Source organism: Portunus trituberculatus, chromosome 50 (genome assembly GCF_017591435.1).
Source record: "Portunus trituberculatus isolate SZX2019 chromosome 50, ASM1759143v1, whole genome shotgun sequence".
NCBI classification, from domain to species: domain Eukaryota; kingdom Metazoa; phylum Arthropoda; class Malacostraca; order Decapoda; family Portunidae; genus Portunus; species Portunus trituberculatus.
The window spans coordinates 4,923,359-4,947,150 of record NC_059304.1 but is presented as its reverse complement, the minus strand read 5'-3'; the positions used below and the strand labels follow the sequence as shown (position 1 = coordinate 4,947,150).

The 23,792-nt window shown below is 40.3% G+C and overlaps 1 protein-coding gene across 2 annotated transcripts in view; it reads right to left on the bottom strand.

Moving 5' to 3' along the window:
* The window catches only part of LOC123499974 (annulin-like), a 35,171-nt gene extending 13,157 nt beyond the window's left edge, over positions 1-22,014 (bottom strand). Inside the window, exons 1-6 of one of the 2 annotated variants that reach the window (XM_045248512.1) lie at positions 21,428-22,014; positions 6,057-6,071; positions 3,182-3,379; positions 2,479-2,597; positions 847-973; positions 246-475 (exon numbers count right to left, since the gene is read on the bottom strand). In XM_045248512.1, coding sequence (XP_045104447.1) covers positions 246-475; positions 847-973; positions 2,479-2,597; positions 3,182-3,379; positions 6,057-6,071; positions 21,428-21,566 — 828 coding nt within the window. In that variant the 5' untranslated portion in view covers positions 21,567-22,014. The remainder of the gene's footprint in view (positions 1-245; positions 476-846; positions 974-2,478; positions 2,598-3,181; positions 3,380-6,056; positions 6,072-21,427) is intronic. The other variant, XM_045248513.1, reaches the window with a different exon arrangement.
* Positions 22,015-23,792: the final 1,778 nt, after the last annotated feature.

Here is a 23,792-nt window from a genome sequence, read left to right as displayed (position 1 = left end):
GTCACTACTGCGCCCATTCTTTAGTAGTATGAATAAAATTATTATTACAATTCAGCCTTCCATCTTTTTTTCTCCTAACTAACATTCCGCTCTCTGTTTTTCTTAACACCTTCTCTTCCTCAAATTCACGATTAGTATTTCATTATTCCTTTCTCTTTCTTCTACCTAGAACCCTATCCACTTTCTTCCCCCATCCATCGACCACACCTAATAACCATCACTATAATAAAACGGTCCATACACACCCCAGCAGACAGGGCGCGGGAGATCTTGACCGGGTCATTCCTGTTGGCAGAGGACATCTTGCACACATTCTCCAGCACAAACAGCACACTCTTCAGAACATCCTTCTCGTACTGCCCGAAGAGCCAAGGGCACGGCCGCAACATCTTAGAAGTGCCTCGCCAGATGAGTCCGAAGTCACTTTCTACATACTCCTGCCGCTCCGCCTCCTTCTCCAGGTACACGGGGTCCTCTGTGGGGACATATTATTGATCTCTTTACTCATTTTTATGTAAGAGCGGCGCTGGCTAAGCGCAACACAATCTGTATTTATATGAGACTCACTGAGGTGCCAGTCCCTAAATAAGAGCAAAAAAGTTTAACTGAAAATAGAACAGTATATTGAAACCTCCGTATTACGAAAATTAAGTCATAGAAAGGAGACAAATACAAAAATAGACAAGAAGGAAATTTCAAAGTGTAGCAGTAAAAAGGATGAAAGACTGTGAATACTGCATGGTTTACTCTTGCAAATGTGGTACACGGAATAAGGGTGAAAGAATGCCTAGACCACAACAGGATGAAGAAAGACAGAGATAAACGACTGTGGGGAAGAACCCTCACCTTCGCACCACGTATTGAAGAGCAAGTAGATGGGCTCTGGACATTGGTAGGAGTTAGTATGCCCTGCACTATTCACGTCAGCCTCTACCTGCCACTCCCCGATGACAGCTTGAGGGGATGTGGTTATCTGTGCGAGGAAAAAGGAAAAGAGGATCAATTGACGGGTTTCCGAGGCTGCAGCAAGGTGAGAGGCTTAGTAATTAGTGCGTAGTGTTTACTTTCACCAGGTATGACGGGGGAAAGACAGTGAGATCAAAGACTGTGGTGTTTATTTTGTGTTTGATTATGTGTACGAGTATGTTGGTTTAATTTAGGGATAGTTTGGATTAGGAGGAGGAGGAGGAGGAGGAGGAGGAGGAGGAGATATAGAGGAAAAGTATGGAGGATAAGAAGATGTACAGGAGGAAAAGAGGTGAATAATAAAGATGTAGTGTAGAGAAGCACACACACACACACACACACACACACACACACACACACACACACACACACACGGCCCGGTAGCTCAGTGGTTAGACACAGCCAGAGGACCGGGGTTCACGGCCACACACATTTGGGTGTGTCTCACGTGTAGCCCCTGTTCACCTAGCAGTGAGTAGGTACGGGATGTAAATCGAGGAGTTGTGACCTTGTTGTCCCGGTGTGTGGTGTGTGCCTGGTCTCAGACCTATCCCAAGATCGGAAATAATGAGCTCTGAGCTCGTTCCGTAGGGTAACGTCTGGCTGTCTCGTCAGAGACTGCAGCAGATCAAACAGTGAATTACACACACACACACCACACACACACACACTTGCTACTACTACTGCTGCCAATACTACTACTACTACTATTACTACTGCGACTACTACTACTACTTCTACTATTTCTACTCCTACTATTACTGCTACTACTGCTACTACTACTACTAGTACTCCTACTATTACTTTTACTACTACTGCTACTACTACTACTACTACTACTACTACTACTACTACTACTACTACTACTACCACTTCTACTACTACTACGACTACTACAACTACTACAATTACCATCTTTCTATCCATCCTTCTCTTTTTCTTCTTCTTCTTCTTATGATTATTATTATTATTTATGTTCTTGTTTTTTTTTTATTGATATTTTCTTCTTCATCTTCCTCCTCCTCCTCCTCCTCCTCCTCTCTAACCAACTGGTACTACTAGTACTACTTCTACTACTAATAGTGGAACTACTCTCTCTGAATTCCCTACACTGAGGCAGAGGAACTGTGTAAGCAATCTATTCAAATTATGTGGTACTAACTTTCTATATGATGCATACATACTACTGTAGTGTACTGTAGTGGTTTCTTGCTTCATTGATAGACAGGATTGAAAATGGAGTAAAAATAAGATTGGTTAAGATTTTTTGTATGTCACCTTTCAGTTTGCAGCAAGTGAGGCTCAGCAGTATTCAAACAGCCTGTAGGAGCATATAGGGCAGCTCTATAACTCCACTATAGAGTTATTTAAGCATTCGAAAAAAAAAAAAAAGATGCAACAGGAACGAGCTACTGTACTGTTGCTTACAGCGTTTGACACCAAATAAGATAAACAAGCCAAGAAAGGTTACATTTGATGACGATGATGATAATGTATGTTTAGTGTACTGACCATCAGCGTGAGTTCGGAGTCTGTGCAGCTCACTACACCGGCCGACCACCCATTCACAGGTTCCAACCCCACGCGCACGCCGACCAGGGTCTTGTTACCGAAGTTTGGATTCTTGGCGTCTGAAGAGAAGACAGTAACATAAGAAAGGGAAAAAGAAAAATGCTTAATGCCAGACAGAGAGAGAGAGAGAGAGAGAGAGAGAGAGAGAGAGAGAATACTTCATGCCAAAAGAGTAAAAGAAAAAGAGCTGCCTACAAGCAATATAGTTCTCTTCCACAAGTAACACAATAAAAAAAAATCCTATAATGAATAATATAAATTTCATAATGAAATTGTGTATAGATATGAAAAGTTACACACTTAGTAGCATCTTTATTTTTTTTCTCACGTGACCAGACCAAACCTAACTCGTATATTGAGTCTGGCACAAATCCTCAATGGATGTAATGGAAAAAATAGTTTCTGAATTCCGATTAGATCTCTACATTGACATTCTTGTAGAGTCCCCTGCCTTTTCTATCCCTACCCTTATGTCGCTTTTACGTACTGTACCACCACAATGTTCTCCATCTAATTAATCTATCCTCCGCTTCGCACAACCAGCCCTCTCACTTCTCCTGTAGTGCCATATGATCTTTGCAGTCTGGCACTTTCTAATCCTTAACATTAACTTAAGTTATCAGTCCTCAGCGCCTCCTCTTACCCTTGACGGAGAACACGAGAGAGATCTTATGGGCCTCCTCCTTGTAGGCCTGGCTGGTGTGGAGCACGAGGGTGAAGGGCTGACCACGTCTCACTACCAGGCTGGGCTTCTCGCCCTTCATCGCGTGGAACTGGTCCGTGTGATGCGCCGAGCCATTCTCCTTCACCTGCAGGCCCCACTTCTTCACCAACAGAATGCCTGAGGGGCGGCGAAGCAAGGTTAACAACAATAACAAAAACAATAGTGAAGGTAATAATAATGATAATATAGGAAGAGTACTTCATATCTATCAACGTTAATGCATGCTTATATAGCGGAGCCCATGCCATCACCTTACTAAAATCATGCCTGTGAAAATTAGGGAAAAAAAATCGATGAATTCAACATGCAAAAAAACAATCGAGCAATTAAACATGCAATCAATCATAAATAGAAGAAATAGATGTTATCAGTGAATCCAATAAAATAGAAAGACTCACGATGAATGTTTCAGGAACAACTATTATAATCCCAATAAGCAAACACAAGTTCCTCCTGATAACAGTGAAGTCATGGTACTACAACACACAAGTGGTAATGAATGACGCCTCAGGAAACACTGTCTTCCCATATTTCACAGTTTTCCAGGAGCAGTGACATCAGCAGCATACGTGGTAACGGGTTAAGGATGGGCTGAGGAAAGCGGGATGTGTATCCGTGAGGAGCTGATGACACACGTCAATGAGAACAAGCTTTCCGCTGAGTGTTCGTAGCGCCCTGCCTCTGCCAAGCACGGCAAAGCAAGGACAGCATTGGTGGTGTAGCTTCTGCAGCAGCTCCTGGTCACGTGATGCTGAGTGTACCGTGCACCCAAGGAAAGTAAAGCATCCCCGAGTGCACCAGACCATGCTGCCGTGACTCACTGCCATGCTTACATAGGCTTGGTGCTTGCGGCCACTTCTACATAAGAGTGCGTTAGCTATTCACTTGTTCATTTGGGCAACCTATTTGTATTGTCGCTATTTAGTTAGCAAAGAAAAAAGACAACGCGAGTATATAACCCTTTTCCTCTGTTTCTGATTATTTATTATTATCATGATATGATTACTACTTTTATCATTATTATTATTATTACTATTATTATTATTATTATTATTATTATTATTATTATTATTATTATTATTATTATTATCATTATTATTATTATTATTATTATTTATTATTATTATTATTACTATTATTATTATTTTTACCATTATTATTACTGTTATTATTATTATTATTATTACTATTATTATTATTATTACTGTTATCATTATTATTATTATTATTATTATTATTATTATTATTATTATCATTATTATTCTCTTTCACTCTCCGTGTATTCTAGATTACTTCACAGAGAGAGAGAGAGAGAGAGAGAGAGAGAGAGAGAGAGAGAGAGAGAGAGAGAGAATGAACAAACAAACAAAACAAGTAAATGAACAAATAGAAAACTACTCCTAAACCCGGAAAAAAAATATGAGAGAGAAAAAAAGAAGTAAGTATAGAAGGAAAAATTGTAACGCTCTCCCAGTTTGTGTGCATGTTAATTCAATGATAAACCGAAAAGAGCAGTTGCACCATGCCCTTCTTAGTATCGTATTAACACAACAATCTTCCAACATCACGGCGGCTGCATGTCTTCGAATTCAAATATTAGTGAGTTAGGGATTAAAGACGGTGAGACAGCATACTGAGAAGAGATGAACACACACACACACACACACACACACACACACATAATTTTACCGTGACAAACGCACCATCTGCCTGTTCCGTCTTTGTCAGCAGATATTTGTGGTTATGGAGGTAAAAGAGGAGAGAGAAATGATGATGCCGTAATAGTTGTGTTAAGTGCGAAAGAAGGAATGAAGGAGAGAACGAAAGAAAGAAGAAGAAAGTAAAACGAAAGGAAGAAAGAAAGAAAAAAAGAAAAAGAAAAGAAAAGAGGGAAGAATAAGAGAGACTATCAAAGAAACTGCATTAAAGAGAGAGAGAGAGAGAGAGAGAGAGAGAGAGAGAGAGAGAGAGAGAGAGAGAGAGAGAGAGTGTGTGTGTGTGTGTATACGTACACGCGCACCAACTACAAAGACTGAATGAGAGATGAAAAAAACAAAAGATAAAGGAAAGAACAAATTATCATGCGGATATTACACCCGATTAGTCACAGCCCTTACAAGATACTAGGGTTAGTAATCGTCCGGAAGGTCAACACAGGGACCTTATTATGTCTGTCAGACTGGACTCACTAACACGAGACTCACAAACGTTTCGACCAAGGAACATGTAACATCCTCTGTCTTAACTAATGGGCGCTGTAGTTGTGGGTTTTCAAGAGTCATTGCTATAGTGATACTCTAACAAATAGTTTGTATTAATAAAGGAAAATGCTTACAATTAAATCAATCAAGACTAGTCATGTAATGGTAGTCTAATAAAAGGTTTACATTATTAACAGTTGGAAAATATCCATGGATAACTGATTAATCATGTCTGTGGCCTTTGAAAAACAGTTTAATAAGCACTCTTCACCTTTAATAAGGAAAAATACTAATGAAAATGTTATTATTTTAATGACTGTGGTTTTTTGGAAATAGTTTAATAGATAGTTTGCATCATTTACAGAGAATAACAATCATGCAAGTCAGATTAAGCATGTCTACGAGCTTTGAAAATAGTTTGATAGATAGCCTGCATCATTAAAAGGAAAGAATACCTGTAAATATCCCATTAATCATGTCTGTAGCCTTGGAAAACAGTATTTATGAGAGAAAAAAAGCATTTCAAAATACTTGGTTGTTTTTTGTTATACGTGGAATTCATAAGCACGAGACTCACACACATGCACACCTACCATGTTCTCCCACCACTGCGATGACAGCCACAGAACAAGTGACATGGGGGAAAAATAAAGAGTTAGAAAGCTGCTTAAATGAGTTTCAAGCAGCATTTTTTTTTTTTGTATGCCTTATATATTCATTACCTTAATTCTAATCAAAACATATATCATCTTAATCTTAATGTTTGCGTTCTTGTACATATACCTAGAAAGAAACAAAAAAAAATATCACTTGCATATTAAAATCACACACACGCACACACACACACACACACACACACACACACACACACACACACACACACACACACACACACACACACACCTTATCCCATATACGTCTAAAAGAAAACTCATATCTACCATTTATTCTTTTCAAGCCATATAAGAATAAGTAAACAAGTAAATAAATAGATAAATAAACAAAAGATACATCAACAACAAACAAACGTATCTCCAGGCAACTCTTGTTAGCCGCCATTGACCAACAACACATACTCACGTGCGCACAAACACACACACACACACACACACACACACACACACACACACACACACACACACACACACACACAGAGAGAGAGAGAGAGAGAGAGAGAGAGAGAGAGAGAGAGAGAGAGAAAGATTTTAATTCCTTGACAACAATAATTAAATGAAAGTGGTCTCATTTATTAATCTATGCACTTCACAAGGTCAACCAAGAACTTTCATCTTACACCACTGACTGCACGTAAGCACGAAAATTAAACTGACTATACTAGAACTGCACGCAAGAGAGAGAGAGAGAGAGAGAGAGAGAGAGAGAGAGAGAGAGAGAGAGAGAGAGAGAGAGAGAGAGAGAAGGAAAAGCAATAAGCTCCAAAAGAAACTTAAAATTCTTCCAAACAGTCCATGTTCCAAAACTTTATAATTTTATTGGTGTTGTGAAACTTTTATTCACTTACGTTAAAAGACGTGAAAAAAGTTTTTCTTTTGATGTTTTTTTGTTTACTGTTTTTTTTTTCATATATCTATTCAGTTTTATTTGTTCTATTCATTTATACATCATCAATTATTTGTCTGCTAAAATTATTTCGATTTTTGTTCCTCTCATTCTTTTTTTTCTTTCTTTTTCAACATTTTCATTGATTTATATAATTTGCTGTTTAACAATTTCATTTTCATTTCTTTAGTTGTTTGCATGTTTTCCATTGGCTTGAATCTTTAGCTACTTAGTTGTTTATTTCTTTTATGATTGTAACTTTGTTTACTTGTATATTCTTCACTGATTCATCTACTTAGCTATTCAGTTTTTGTCTTTAGCCATTCAGTCTCTCTCTCTTTTTTTTTTTTTATCTTACACAACAATGTTAAGTGTACCCACGTGTTTATTTCATCTTGTCATCGCTTTACTTCACCCTGCAACGTGTAGCCTCTCCACGTGACACTTATCCAATATAATGTGCGTGACAACCAGCTGGTCTGTATATAGCACAAAATACCAACACGAACAACACTGATATTATTATGGCTGCCAAGCCCGAAGGATACTTTCCGCTGTCAGATGTCCACACACACACACACACACACACACACACACACACACACACACACACACACACACACACACATGGTGACACAAACACCGCAGTCTCAAACATTTTGGTGTCTTATCTTTGCTACTCTGAACAAGCTTTATTGGAAGTTATTAGAGAGCGAGTTTCAAGGATGTTTTCTTTTATGATTACAGTGATAGTGCAGGGAAGTCTACACCATGAATGGAGAGAGAGAGAGAGAGAGAGAGAGAGAGAGAGAGAGAGAGAGAGAGAGAGAGAGAGAGAGAGAGAGAGAGAGAGAGAGAGAGAGAGAGAGACGGGAGAGCACGCACGATAACCTTACTAATTAATTATAGTTGTGGCTTTGACCATACTGTAGCCCTAATGAGAGTTGGGTCTTGGCAAACAGGAGGATGATCTCATCGAAAAAGAAATGAACACTGGAACTTTGATGAATGAAAAAGAAAAGACAATGAGAAAGAATGAGAAGAAAAAAGTAAATAACAAGAAATGAGAAAGAAAAAAAAGGAAGACAGAAACAAAGAAATGATGAAAAGAGGAAAGTTAGGATATAGATCCGTAACGAAAGATAAAAGAGAAGGCAAGGAATATAAAAAAGAGAAACCGAAAAAAAAAAAATAGAGAAGAAAGTGAACTATGGAGCAAGAAAGGGAAAGAAATATATATGTAGAGCAAGAAACAAGAAAAGAAATACAAAAAGGAAAATATATATTGCAAAAAAAAAAGAAACACAAAAAGAAAAGAAAGAAGGAAAGAAAGGAATGTGAGAAACACCTAATACTCGAAAATTACAAAAAAAAATGAAAAAAAAAGTTATTCATACAATTCTTATGAACACATCACGAAGACACAACATATTTCATTTGATTTTATTCATTTTTACATTTTTTTTTCCGAACACAAAAACCCACCTCTTCCAGAACACAGTGACACTCCTCCGGTGATGCAAAGGGCGTGGTGGTGGTCCAGTGTGAAAGCATTAGATAAACAAAGACGACCAAGGCACGAGTCACGGCATATTGTCAGGGTTATCAACGCTTTTCAACGGCGCAGTCTATCTCGCAGGTTTATAAATAACGTTGCCTTAGTCACAAATGCATGAGTCTTTGAGGGAGAGGGGTTAGTTTGTCGTCATCTCTCTCTCTCTCTCTCTCTCTCTCTCTCTCTCTCTCTCTCATCGCCATCACCTCATTACCAGTCTCAATAAGTCTGTTGCAACACGAAAATCTTCAGCAATCTTCTTCAGTCCTCTCTTTTCAGCTCTTTATCTACTCAGAGTCTCAAAAAAAAAAAAAAAAAAAAAATATCAACAACCTCATCTTTCATTTAATCTTAAGTTCACCATGCCTTATTTTCTTATTTGATCACTTTTACTTTCCCTGCCATTCCATTATTCAGATTATCCCCTCCCTTCTACTCTCTACTCGGTGCATGACGTGTCCTGTCACCCTACCTCATCCTGACACACACACACACACACACACACACGGCACCCCCAGCAAGAGCAGTGTTCCCTCGTGTGTGTCGAGCCGCGGCTATCACACAGAGAGAGGCTATATGCGTTGGGACCTCAGGGTTAGACTTCCGCCTTGGCCACACTGCCAGCCTAAACAATGACCTTCCCAAGTTCACTGCCACACACACACACACACACAGACACACACAGCGAACGATAAAATAAAAACAACACATAAGACCTAAACACACACACACACACACACACACACACACACACACACACACACACACACTATCAAAATATCTAAAAGACGGAGGAAAGAAGAAAAAAAGCGTGGGAAACAGTTCAGAGATGCGACTTCATGAGGAGGAAAATTTGCTTGAGTTGTGTGAAGGAGAGCAGGGGAGATGGGAGGGGGAGAGGATATCAAGGGTGAACAGAGGAGGTAGTGAGAGCAAGGAAAAGGAATGAATGAGAGACATGGAGAAAAGGTGGAAGAGAGGAGAAGGAAGAGGAGGAGAACAGACGATGTGGTGGGAAGAGGAAAGGGATGAAAGGTATACATTGAGACGGAGGAGGAGGAGGAGGAGGAGGAGAATGTGGAAGAAAATAAGACAGTGTCAAGAGAGAAAAACAGATGAAAAGAGATGTCAAGTCAGTATCTACTTTTTCCCCTTCACTCTCTTTTTTTTACGAGCAATTCAATTTCAAAACGAACAAAAACGTATCATGAAAGTCGATAGGTTCAGGTCAGCTATAAAACTGCTTGCTCAGTAAACATCATTAGGAAAATATGTAAACAAACAGATGTTGCGGCCTCGTCACCTCCCTTGATGCCTCGCAGACCACAAGCCACCAACACGGCAACAAGCAATATCGATCTAAACACACACAAATATTGATAAATGATAATGGAAATGATAAATAAGATAATATACAAATAGAAAAAATAAATAGATAAAGAAATGAATATGTAACTGAAGAGTAAAAAAAATGATATAAAAATGTTAATTAATAAAGGGTAGTTCAAGGTATGCATAGAAAAATGTGAATAGAAAGAGTAATACTAAAATGTGGTACAATAATAGCAAATTAGTAACAATAGTGGTAATTTATCTCAAATGGAAAAAAAAAAAAAAGACATGTTTGTTTGATGAAAAATAAAACTGCTCGTCTGTGATACTATTATAAATGTATGTGTGTATGTATGTATGCATGTAGTATGTATGTATGTATGTATGTATGTATGAATGTATGTGAGAATGTTTGTTTATTTATTTGCATGCCACACGTCTAAGTTTGTTTATTTGTTTGCATGCCACATATCTTGAGCTTATCATTTTGAAACTGATCAAACCATATTTAAAAATTCTTCTGGAGTTAAGTTTGGCAAGGTCACAATCCTTCACTTCAGATCAGGTCCATTAAATTAGACATCTCTCTCTCTCTCTCTCTCTCTCTCTCTCTCTCTCTCTCTCTCTCTCTCTCTCTCTCTCTCCTTACCCCGCCACACACCAAAATAAACCAACAGAAAGCGCAAAGAAAGTGACAGTTAAGTTGCTAAGTTACATGAACACTTTGTAGTCTCCTCATAACTTACTTCCTCGCCTAATAACTTCTTGCTATCTCCTCGTCTCTTAATGACCACCTGTACCCCAAGCCCGGGAATAAACACGCCCAGAGCCACAGCAATTAACAAGCAGGGATCACAAGGGCTCCACTGACTCATGTGTGGCCTTGAGAGCACCTCGTGACTCGTGACCCCCCCCATTGGAACATCATGATAGAGGGCAGGAAGGATGAGCGGGGGATGTGGGGAGCTAAGGACGGATGGATAAGGGGAGTAGGAGGGTCGGGAGGATAGGAAGATATGTGAAGGTATGAGAAGAGATAGAAAAGAGGATGGAGAGGATGGAAGAGAAGAGATAGGATGGGAAAAATTAATAAGGGATAGAGAGAGAGAGAGAGAGAGAGAGAGAGAGAGAGAGAGAGAGAGAGAGAGAGAGAGAGAGAGAGAGAGAGAGAGAGAGAGAGAGAGAGAGAGAGAGATGTGATAGGGAAAAACGCTTCAGACAAATTCAAAAGATCAACATCACACACTTTTCGTAAATCGAGCAAAGCATAAAAGGGTGATGTTGAAAAAAATGACAAACCAAAAATACAACCGTGCTTTCTCTCCTTTAAAACAACACCTGACCGTAGTATTTTCTTCCACATAACAGAGAAAAAAGTAAAAGCGTCTGGTCCTGCCGCGAATGAAGCACAGCAAGGTTACATGACACCGCACCGGACGTTAGATAGCGCCTGTCGGCTTTTTATCTCCCCTCCCGTCACGCCTTAAGTACGACCAAGCGGGGAACTTTCTTAGGGAGGGTAAGGGGCACAGGATTTCCAAGTCGTGATGAAACTGTGAAGGCTGGAGCCTAGTTTACTAATTCACGTGTCACCCGATGCCACATGACTCTCGCCGGACGCTGCTTCAAGGCGGGGTATCAGATGGTAACAAGGACATTATTCAAGACGGTCCTACATGCGAAAGAACTCAAAGGAAGGACATACAGCAGCAGATGTGTTGGCTCTTACGAGCCGGCTTATGAACAATCTGAAGCGGTATTGTTTAATATCATCAGAAGCAGAGTGAAGATAAAAAGAAAAAAAAAAACATGGAAGCTGAAATATTAAAAAATCTTCAGAAACAGAGTGAAGATGGAAAGAAAAAAATATATATCAGAAGGATAATAAAAATAAGGAGAAATGTGTAAGAATGAAAGTGTGAGTTTACAATTACTAAAAACAAGATGAAGAAGAACGATGAGAGAATACCTGATACAGAAAGCGGCGGAGGAATAAGAGGAGGCAAGAATACAATATGCTGTGCAAGGTCTTCTATTCAGAGACGAATGAAACAGAATCCGGAAAGAAGACGGACGACAAAAGAAAACGTGACGGATAAAGGAGAGAAAGAAAAGGTGAAGTAACGAGGAAAGAGAAACAGAAGAAGAAGAGAGAAGGAGAACGTGAAATAATGAGGGAAGGAGAAGGACGAGGCAGCCAACGAGGATGAAAAGAAGAAAAGACGGAAATAGAACGCGAACTACGAAATACCACCTCATCTCGCACTAAAGATGTAAAGAGAACAATAATTTTCCCTTCCACGGACCACCTTCATCTTCAGTCCTGCCCCGGCCCGCCATTCAAGTCAGCTAACGCCCTCATGCCGCGCCTCGCTGGTTTGAGAATGGACGCGATCGAGTAGGATGAAAGGAGGACCAAAGAGTGAAAGATGACTAAGTTTTGGAGTGGTTCCAGTTCACCCTCAGAGTTAAAATCACCTATAATTTACACAAGTCTTTATTAATAGATGAATTATAGTACTTTTTTCCAGATTTCATTTATAGATAGGAGTTTATTGGGTGGTTAATGAAGCGCGGAGTCTTTGATAGTCACATTGCTTGAAGTAAATGTTAAATGTTTCCACGTCTTCCATAAACTGTATCGAGATGGCTGATATATACTCGCATGTCCCTAAATAGCTGGTGCAGTGATCGTAAATAAATGGCAACGTAGTAAGAGTAGTAGTAGTAGTACAGGGTTCGTATGTATAAATAGAATGTTGTGTCACCATCACTGTATCAACCTCCACCATCATCACAGCCTTACGTTACTATCTGATATCACTACCAGCATCACTACCATTACATGACACCACCACCACCACCATCATCACAACCAACATTACCATCTGGCATCACTATTATTATCGCTATCCACTGCCATTCACCATCACCAGCGTGACAACCAGCGTTACTCACCACCATCAACACCGCCACCACCCTCAAGGAAATGAAACAGCTGAGGGTCACACCAGTTGACGTTAAGGAATCATATCAGGGTTTTATTTACGAGGGATGCTACATTATACACCGGACTTCATAACAATCATCTCCTACCCTGCTGTTCACGATTACCACACAGAAAGTCCATCCACTCGCCTCCTCCCCCCACCCCCCAAACACACACTCGACCACCCACCCATCCCTCATAAAAAAGGTTATATCATCACAAACGGAGATCATGTTCTTAAACTTTTGGTGTCTTATCTCGAACACTATAAACGGGCTCTAGTGGAAGTTACAAAGGGTTTCAAAGATGTTTTCGTGGTTCCAGTGATAGTTTAGGAAGAAATGAGTATTAACAGTACTAAAAACATTCAAGATAACAAAGCTAATCGTTTATGTGACCTTTGAAGAAAAAAGAAGGAAGCTTTTCGAACTACAGACTCTGAGTGGGAGAGATGGGAAAAGAGTATGTGAGCGCGCAAGCTGAGTGGCGAAAGCGATAATCTCTGAAAGCCGTGGGAACCTCAGATAGGATTATAATCAACAATATCCAAGAATATCCCAGACGTGCTTACTCAGCAGACTAAACACACACACACACACACACACACACACACACACACACACACACACACACACACACACACAGGAAGGCGAAACTGAGGAGAGGCATGTACGCACAGACAGTCATCTTCCCTCCTTCTTTTCCCTCTGTACCTTCCATCTCTCGCTCCCCCCACCCGCGCCACCCACTCCTTCCTTCACCCACGCTCCAAATATCTATGGTGCATCACGAACCCCACCCACACATTCTTTCCTGCCAACCATCCCTCTCTCCTTCACTCTAATTAATGAACCCAAACTGCCATCCACGACCTAAAAATCCCATCAGAACCCCACCAGTCTCCGCGAAGCTTCTCCAACCTCATACTTCTTTCTCCCTCCCCTTTTCTGCCTCCATTACCACCACTGCCGCCACTGCCTTCTTAAAGCACTTAAAAATTAACCCTCCAAAGTCTAGCTGGCCTCAGCTGGGGCTCGTTCGTTCAGCGACGTCTATTTATAAAAGTAGTGAGGGGGAATGGGGGAATGCAATGCACGTTTATTCACACTCACCCTTCCCTCATAATGCACTGGTAGGTGAAGGCGTGGACTGATTCATGAGGTAATGGTGTCATGTCAAGGTGTGTGTGTGTGTGTGTGTGTGTGTGTGTGTGTTATGATAGTGACGGTATCAATATATACGAACATGCTTTATTATTATTATTATTATTATTATTATTATTATCATTATTGTTATCATCATTATTATTATTATTATTATTATTATTATCATTATTATTACTATTATTACTATTATTATCATTACCTTTATTAGTATTATAATCATATAATTATTTGTCATTACCATTATTTCCATTACTAATATCACTAATTAAGACACCAATTAAAGAGAGTGCAAGAGAGAGAGAGAGAGAGAGAGAGAGAGAGAGAGAGAGAGAGAGAGAGAGAGAGGAGTATAGTAGGGGAGGATGGGGGGATGTCTGAATCACCTCCGACACACCACTGCCAAGGCCGTCAGTAGGGGCTGGGGGCGCAGGGAACACAAGGGAGACGCCAGGGGAACAAGGGGCTGGCAGGGGGCGTGAAGGGGACTGCCAGGGGAGAGGAGGAAGGGAAAGATGAGCAGGCAGGGAAAAGCACCCCTCTGAATCTTTTCTAGGTGGAGCGCGAGAGGAGGAAGGAGGAAAAGGGTGAGAGGAGGAAAAGGTATTTGTTTGAAAATTTGATATCTTGATTATCTAATTCTCTCTCTCTCTCTCTCTCTCTCTCTCTCTCTCTCTCTCTCTCTCTCTCTCTCACGTAGTTACCAGTTGTTTTTCTTACCATCTTCCCTCTTTGTTTTATGCTTTTTATTCTTTTCACCTTTTCTAATCATTTGATTAAATAATTTTATATGTAATATTACGCCTCTTCGTCACTTTTATCTCTTCTCTCTGTCACTCCCTTTTCATCTCCTTTTCCTTCTCTCGTTCCATCTCCTATCCTAGACTACGTCATTCCTGTATGAATCGTATATGCACATTCAACTGATGAAAAAAACTTTTTTTTTTCAGAGGCTTACAGTCAGAGACTCCCATTCCTTTCTTTAATTTTCTCTCCCTCGTTCTCTCTTCCTCCTTCCTTTTGTTTTCATCACTACACCCACGAAGAATATTAATGATGGTGACAGACATCCATAACACAGCTACTCTTCATTCATAGCACGCGTATTTCACAACATAGGAAATCGTGGGAAGTCCGGAACCCAGAGAAGAAAAATATACATTACATTCAAAGAAAGAATATAAAATATTTTGACGTAAAACATCCGGAGGGACGAAAGTTTTCGTCACGCGCATGTAGGGGAATATTTAAGTCTCTCTCTCTCTCTCTCTCTCTCTCTCTCTCTCTCTCTCTCTCTCTTTCTCTCTCTCTGGCTAACCCTTATTGCTCAACCTAACCTTTCTTTCTTCTTCTCCTCCTCCTCCTCCTCCTCACCACAACCAAGCGCGGTCACTTCTTTCCCGCCAGCCCAGCTATCTGCCTGGTTCCCTGCTCCTCCACCCTCAATAGCCTAATTGCCTTTCTCCTTCCCTCCTACTTCCCTCTACTTCTTCTTAGCGTCATATCACTTCATCTCATCCCATCCCATTCCCAATGTTCTAAATGTTATCTAGTATATCAAGATCACAAATATTTTATCCCTTTTTACCTTTCTTTTTTGGTCTCCGTTTTGTGCCCGAGTGAATATTTTCGTTTTCTTTTTATATTTGCCATTTATTTTATACGTTGATTTTATAGAATTTCCGCGGCTCTTTATGAGGTTGTTATATTGTTGTTTTATGTCGAGGAACACTTTATTTTTTCTTCTTAATCTGGTTGTTTATCTGTTTTTTTTTTTTTTATCATCTTGCCACAAGGAGGGGGAGGAGGAGGAGAAGGAAGAGGGGGATACAAAGAGAATATATGTGCGGTGTATCTGGAGAGAGAGAGAGAGAGAGAGAGAGAGAGAGAGAGAGAGAGAGAGAGAGAGTGTGTGTGTGTGTGTGTCATATCAAGTGGAAGTGAGTAATTTAAGTATGATAGACGACATATATATATATATATATATATATATATATATATATATATATATATATATATATATATATATATATATATGTGTGTGTGTGTGTGTGTGTGTGTGTGTGTGTGTGTGTGTGTGTGTGTGTGTGTGTGTGTGTGAACCATACATGTTAGAAACAAGTGCATAGTGTACGTGCATGGATAGTGTGTGCATGTGTGTGTATGGGGGAAGGAGGCGGTCATGGTCATTCGCATTCCACTGTATTTGAACGTTTTACTCAGTTTCAAATCCTCTGAAAGGCTGACAATCTCCTTACAAAACGTGGCAAATTAAATGTGATACAGGAAGGACGACTAAAGAAAAGGCAAAACACAATGAAGTGCAAAAGGTTGGTTACTCGACTGGTGACCACGGCTACACCGCTGGTCGGGTAGGGGCGGGGCCGCTAACTCCCTCAACGAGCTTGGTGGTGGTGGTGGTGGTGGAGGTGGTGGTGCTGGCAGGAGGGCCAGGGATGAGTGGCTGCCCAGCTGGGTAGGTGGATGTAGTGGTAGTGATAGTGGTGGTGGTGCCCTAGTGACTATTTTCCGCCGTTTGGCAAATGCTATCCTCCTCCTCCTCCTCCTTCTCCTCCTCGTCTTTCTCTTCATCCTGTTACATTCTTGAGGCTATTCAAGTACTAAATGGCTCTTAAGTGTTGCTGGGTTGTTATTTTCGTTATATATTTATTTTCCAAAAGTGATTTCAAACTTAATGCAGCTTACGTCTCCTGTGTTATTCAATGTTTAAGGTGCTATCTACTTCCTGCACTTTATGCCAGCAATATATTCCATGCTCTCACATAAATACTCCTTTAAGATCGTGTGCATTTGAGCCTTTCTTTTTCCACTTTACTATTTTAATGAAAGTATTGATTTAAATTGTATCTAATCATATTTTTTAAGATAAGTTCAAAATTAGTCATTACTGTCACATGCAAATTCTTTTAACTGTGAATAAATTTGTATCTTACTGTAATCTACTTACTGTTTTATAAATATATGCATATAAATTTCATTCAATTGTATTTACATTTCAGCAGTTTGTGGTTTCTGTCTTCAGTACATAGTGAATTTGTAACTCTGTGCATGGCAGTGACAGAAGCCCGCCCCCTCACAGCAGTACCACTACTGTGAGTAATCTGGAGTCTGAGTTATCCCGTATCACGTAACTGAATCATCTTTTTCTCTTCTTTTTTTTTTTTTTTTCTTGCTATAGCAAGAAGAAAATCTCGTTAAAATATTTTTTAGTTAGTTTTTTTTTTTGGTATTTTTGGTGTGAGTTATTTAGGTAAAGGTACGGCACAACAGTTATGATTGTCATGATTACAACGTTATTCAATCTTTATTTTTGTTTGTTTGTTTTTATTTGCCTTTAAACACATCAAAAATACTTTAGGACGTTGCTATCGAAAATAAATCAATAATAAGATAACACATTTTAAGAAAACATCAATATAAATGTGCAATCGACGTTCACTTTTTGTGCATACAATTTTCCCGTCACATAAGATGTGTTAGAGAAGCACGTTTGCATAGTTAATAATGGATCAACTAATGTAGAAGTTGTTAGCAAATCCCACCATACACTGCTTTGAAGCGATGTCATTTGTCGAGTGGTTTAAAGTTACCTACATGTCACCATGATACCCACGTTCAAGGTGGTTACACTAAAGATGCGCTTGGGTGGTGATATGGGCCCTAATATGGGTACCACTATAAATTAAATTGCCTGTGCCACTAATGGGTGGAAGCTTAACAGCTCTTCCCACATATACTCTTCAAGTATGCCTACAGGCGCTATAGGCCAGGACAATAAAACAAATTCTTATTCATATTTAGATTTATTCATCGGAATGTTTTATTTATTATCAAATGGCTAGATTATTTTCTTATTGCTATAATGCTATTTGAATATGGTGTGTATGTACCTTAATTTGATATAACGTAACAGCAATATAGAAAAAATTGTAAACGTCTCCACAGCTGTTGTTATAACCTGCGTGTCTTTACGAATGCCAGATGAGCAGCAGACTCCGGAGGGAAGGGAGGAGCACTGATGAAAAGCTGACCTGAGTCGGTATTATTAGGCATAACACCCTCTCTCTCTCTCTCTCTCTCTCTCTCTCTCTCTCTCTCTCTCTCTCTCTCTCTCTCTCTCTCTCTCTCTCTCTCTCTCTCTCTCTCTCTCTCTCTCTCTCTCTCACACACACACACACACACATACACACACATCTAGCAGTGATTAGGTACAAGTCATAACTTGTGACCCGCTACTAGGTAAGACTTAAGACTAATAAATGTTAATATAAGGATATGTATAAGTATGATAATATGTAGAATTTTCAGCTGACTGTAAGCTACCATTAAAAAAATATATATTATTATTATTATTATTATTATTATTACACACACACACACACACACACACACACACACACACACACACACACTTGCATGCACACTTGATTGGAAGCATTTCCTCCAATTGATGTAATAAGCAACCTTAATAAGATGCACAATGCGGTAGTAGTAGTAGTAGTAGTAGTAGTAGTAGTAGTAGTAGTAGTAGTAGTAGTAGTAGTAGTAGCAGCAGTAGTAGTAGTAAGAAACAAAAGCTGTAGGACAGTAATAGTACAAAGCATAGAAGAAACAACAACAGCAACAACAACAACAACTCCCGCAATACATAATACTCCTGTTATATGAGTACACTTTTTCTAATCCCACATGTTCAGTAAACAGTTGCGTGTATCAAAAAAAAAAAGTTCGAGGCCGCGTAAGGCAAGGAGAGAACCGACCCACGCTTAGCTGAGTTCCCTGCCAGACAGACACAAGCGCCGGTGGTAAGCACGAGGGAGGAGCTCCGACTCCCACCTACCAAACAAGGGGCAAAGGAACACACAGCTCTGCAGGTTATGTGCGGGGGAGGAGGATAAAGGGCGGCCAATCAAAGTCTCGTGAGGGGCGCCAGCTATCAAGAATAACAATGCAGTCTGGCGAGCGAATACCGTACAGTTCGCCAGATTGTCTCTGTGTCTGGAATTTCCTTCTCAATGCCCAAGGATAGGTTCTTGCTAAAGGAAGGCGGATTTTTTTTTATTTTATTTATTTATTTTTTTTTTTTTTTGTGTGTGTGTGTATATGTGTGGTTCTAGGGACAGATTAACAATATTTCAACACTGAACAGGATAAATGCTCTTAAAAACCTGGCTCATGGTGAGAGTAAAACTTTTCTGACAATAGCATCTCTCGATTCACACATGTTATGGTCGTTGAGTTCGTGATGATTTCAATGGAATGTCTGCGAGCGTGGTATTTATCTAGCACATATAGAAGGGAATTAAGTTGCCCTTGTAGTAGTGTGGTGTAAGTGGCCTGCTTGGTGTTGTGATCCGTGCTCTCGCTTCCCCAGTTCTCCTCCACACAAACACGCACACTTCCCGGCAGTATACACGGCTTGGCCCTGCTCATTCTCCTCGCCTGTATACCTCCGCCCACCGCTCCCACACCTAACCACAAGTTCTACTGTGCTTTATTGTCATTACAAAACCTTTATCAGTCACTTAATTACATAACATTACGTTTCTTTCATCTCTTCTTTGCTACTTTATAGGACATAAAACTATATATGAAGAAATCTTGCTGGTTAGTGGGGTTACATGCAGAGGCTGATGATGATGAGGATGACAATAACATTACATTAGATTTCAGAGGCCATTACACCTTGGGATGAGTTTATGGATGGCACAAGTGGATGTCGGGACAAGAGCCAAGAACTATCCTTCCATACGTTTCTATATCTATTGATGGCATACATATGATAGATTACTACACTATTTTGTCTATATTATTTTTACTTATATATTTTCCCTTTATAGGATTTTTTCATTTTTTATGATAGTATGTATAGCAGAAGTTGTGATGGTTATCTGACAGAGAGAGAGAGAGAGAGAGAGAGAGAGAGAGAGAGAGAGAGAGAGAGAGAGAGAGAGAGAGAGAGAGAGATACAACCTGATCTGAGTGGAGTATCTACATATAAAAGCTACCAAAAACACGTATGGAATCTGGCATATCTAACATTTACTCATTATACTTGTATGACCACTTTTTTATGGGTTAATACGAAACACGAAGCAAACAACCTCGCCAAAACCAGTCTGGTCTCCCTTCTCCTCCTCCTCGTCAACCCACTCCGTAAAAAAAAAGATTAGAAAAACATCTCACATACCTAGATGCTTATTCACTAGTTACGCAGAAGGTGGCTATCTGCGTGTGTTTGAGTACGTTACTGTGTTATTAATATATTCATGAAAATTCTTGAAAATGCAAAAATACGCGAGACTGTTCCTGTCTTTATAAGTCAGCTCGAGTTACTTCCAACAGTCAATCAGCGTTTATTTGAGAGGTTCCTTCCGAGTTTAAGGAAGTATACCAAGGAAGAATAAACGGTGCGGCCTTTCTTCCTTACTTGACAATGATTTAAACCGCGTCTCTAGATTACGAACCCGTAATGTCAAGAATTTTTAAGACGCGAGTGTGTTGTGTGTCTCGACTGCGCGTTGTTGCGAGGATGCACTTCGACAAAAATGGTGAGCAGGCTTTTACTTCCCTGCCAAACGTCTTCCACCCAGGTTTAGCCACACTATTTCTAGAGTTCACTTACATGACTTCGGAACACACGGGTGAGTTACTGAAGGTTGCGGGTTGCCCAGGCACATAGCAATGCACCAATGGCATCCTTTCGCGCCCCTGCAGAAGCCACACCATGTCACCGCTATAATGCAGAGAAATGCTTATGGAGTGAAGAGAAACACGTGTTCGCTAAGTCAGGCAGCCTCATGCACCCTCTCACTCCACTTACTTTCCTTTCAACCAATCAAGGGTGTCTGACGCCAATGAAGCCAATCCATACTCCGACCAAACACACCCCGACGAGATCCAATGAAGCGCATCGTTCAGAGCAAAATACGATGACACCAAATAACCGGGAGCTCCAATCCATAGGGTGAAGAATATCAAAACAAGTAAATAATGAGCCATCTACATAGTTGATACATATTTTCATACATAACTCACTGTTCAAAGTAAACAAACAAATTCCAAATGAATGGAAATACCCACAACGAAAAATTGCCTGCGCAACTAATGGGCGGAAGCTTAACAGCGCTTCCCACATATACTCTTCAAGTATGCCTACAGGCGCTATAGGCCATAACATAAAAGAAAAGAAAAATACGATCACCAAATTTATACAAACGTCATACATTCACTCAAAGTTCCACGACACATTCACTTTCCATGCAGCACTATAAAATAATCCCTTTAAAGCCACGTATCAAAGTAATCATTCAATTTCCACTCACTTAGAAAATTCACACTTACCCTCGACTTCGCTGAGGACCGGAGCGACGGGCTTGGGGCGATCCACGGGCTCGGGCTTGGCGGGCAGGTTGGAATGCTTCTTCGGGTTCATCCAGGAGAAGCACCCGTAGTCCTTACAGCTCGAGCATACATTCCCCATGGTGACTTACTGAAGGTGTCACGCAGGTATAATGTATTACGACTCCAACGCCACACCAAGTTGGGTTTGTCCAAGGTTTCTCACCGACCCGCCTCTTATGTTTGGTGTTAATAAGTTCCAGTGGGTGATATATCTAAATCACTCTAGAATAAGTCTCCTTCCGAGTGTCACTTGTCAATGAATGTCCAACGCAGCTCTAAGATACCCGTTTTGGTGCTGGGGAGTGTGTGGAATGTACACGTTGGTTATCCTTCAGTGTTCATGTGTCGCACCAAATCCCACTTCCATACTTAGGGAGGATGAGTGAGGCGAGTGATGTGAACGTGCGTTACGGACAGTGTGATACCCACAAAAGTGCGGTGAGGTGACTGAGCGAGAGCCGAGGGGCAGGAGTGGCAGCACTTGACTTGAGGGTTGCCAACTGAGCAGTGGACGGGAGTGAAGCACCCACCATTCACTCACTCACTCGGCCACTCAGATTCTTGGACATGGTTACCGCTACACCGTCACACCCAGTTTCCTTCATCAACATTCACTTTAAACCGTATCCTTTCCCTGACGGTTTCGGAAGAACAATGACATAATATCAATTCCTCATTTCTAATGAAAAAAAAAAAAAAAAAAAAAAAAACGCTCGGACATCGACGCGAACGGTGTGGGTTATCTCAAGGTAAAGAGAAGGAGTAAGGTAGCTTCACTTCCCCCCACCCGCGCACATTCCGTGACGTCAACGCTTATCAGAGAGAGAGAGAGAGAGAGAGAGAGAGAGAGAGAGAGAGAGAGGGGAGGGGAAGAAAACGGAAGTTTAACAGAAAACCATCTGCATGTTTGGTAGACTTATACTTTTGTATTATGATTGGTCACAGGTCACTACTCAACATACTATCTGTGTATAGGCTAATCCATAATTCATCACTTTGTGGGACGTGACTGGAGGAAAATTACTAAGTATATGTTTCTTAAGTTTAAAATTGTAATAGGTCTAGTGCAGTGGTTTTCAACCTGTGGGCCATGACCCACTGGTGGTCCATGGACTGTTGTCAGGGGGGGGGCTATACCACGGATATCCAGAGGTGGGCGTTCCGAACAAATGTTCGCGAACCTTTATCCGCGGATTTGTTCGGACCAGCAAAATCCCGGATTTGGGTTCGGAGGTTCGGATTCGGACCGACGTCAAAAAAGATTCAGACTTCCGGGTTCGGAACGTCTTTTTTTCGTGAATCCGAACCTCTGTATCCCGGGAAAAAATCGAAAAAACGAAGACGACCTAACATTGGTTTTCAACTTTTCCGCGGCATACAGATGTGGTGACGCCTATGTTTCTGTAACAACTAGAGACGCCTATGACCATTAGTATTGTGTTTTACTTTATCGCTTCTCTCTACTTCTATTTCAGTATGGACGTGTAAGTGTGTGTGTGTGTGTGTGTGTGTGTGTGTGTGTGTGTGTGTGTGTGTCAAATGGCCACTGCTCGAAATGTGCTCGATATGCAAGCCTGTGTGACTGTGTGTAGTAATGCGAAACAAAGACTACTAGTACTGCCTGGACTGCCCTTCTTTGAACTTGGAAATCTACTCGTGGTGTTTAACTCTGTTGCTTTATCTGTACCACACAGACTCGTCATGTTGTGACTGCAGCTGGCTGCCAGCCAATCAGAACGCTTGTTAGCGACGCGCCGACAAGTTAGAGTGAATCTGTGAAGAGTGAAGACTGAATGAAGACTGAAGTGTTGTGAATTTTTTTTTTAAATGTTTTTACTGTTTTTTGTGAACTTTTGTTTTTATTTTTTACTGTCTTGTATTAATAATTTGTTTTTCTAGTAATAATTTGTTTAATAAATAATGTAGATATCTTAAACACTTTTTTTAATCAGAAATTTAGATTCGGAGATTCGGAATGAATAAAATTTAGGTTTGGAAATGTTCGGAAGGTATCGGAATTAAGGTTCGCTTTGCTATTTTTTAAAGATTCGGAGGTTCGCAGACAAATGTTCGGAATAAATGTTCGTACCGAAATTTTGAAAATCGGGTTCGCTATTCGGAGGTTCGGAACCCAAAACCGGCGAAGATTCGGGTTCGGATTCGGAACCAAAAAAGGTTCGCGCGCCTTCCTCTGCGGATATCTTGAAAACTAACATTAAAAAGAAAAAAAATTGAAAATCAAGATAAAATTTTAAACCAAAATAAACACATGATTGATTTACAGAAAATGCAGGCCAGTGCTTAA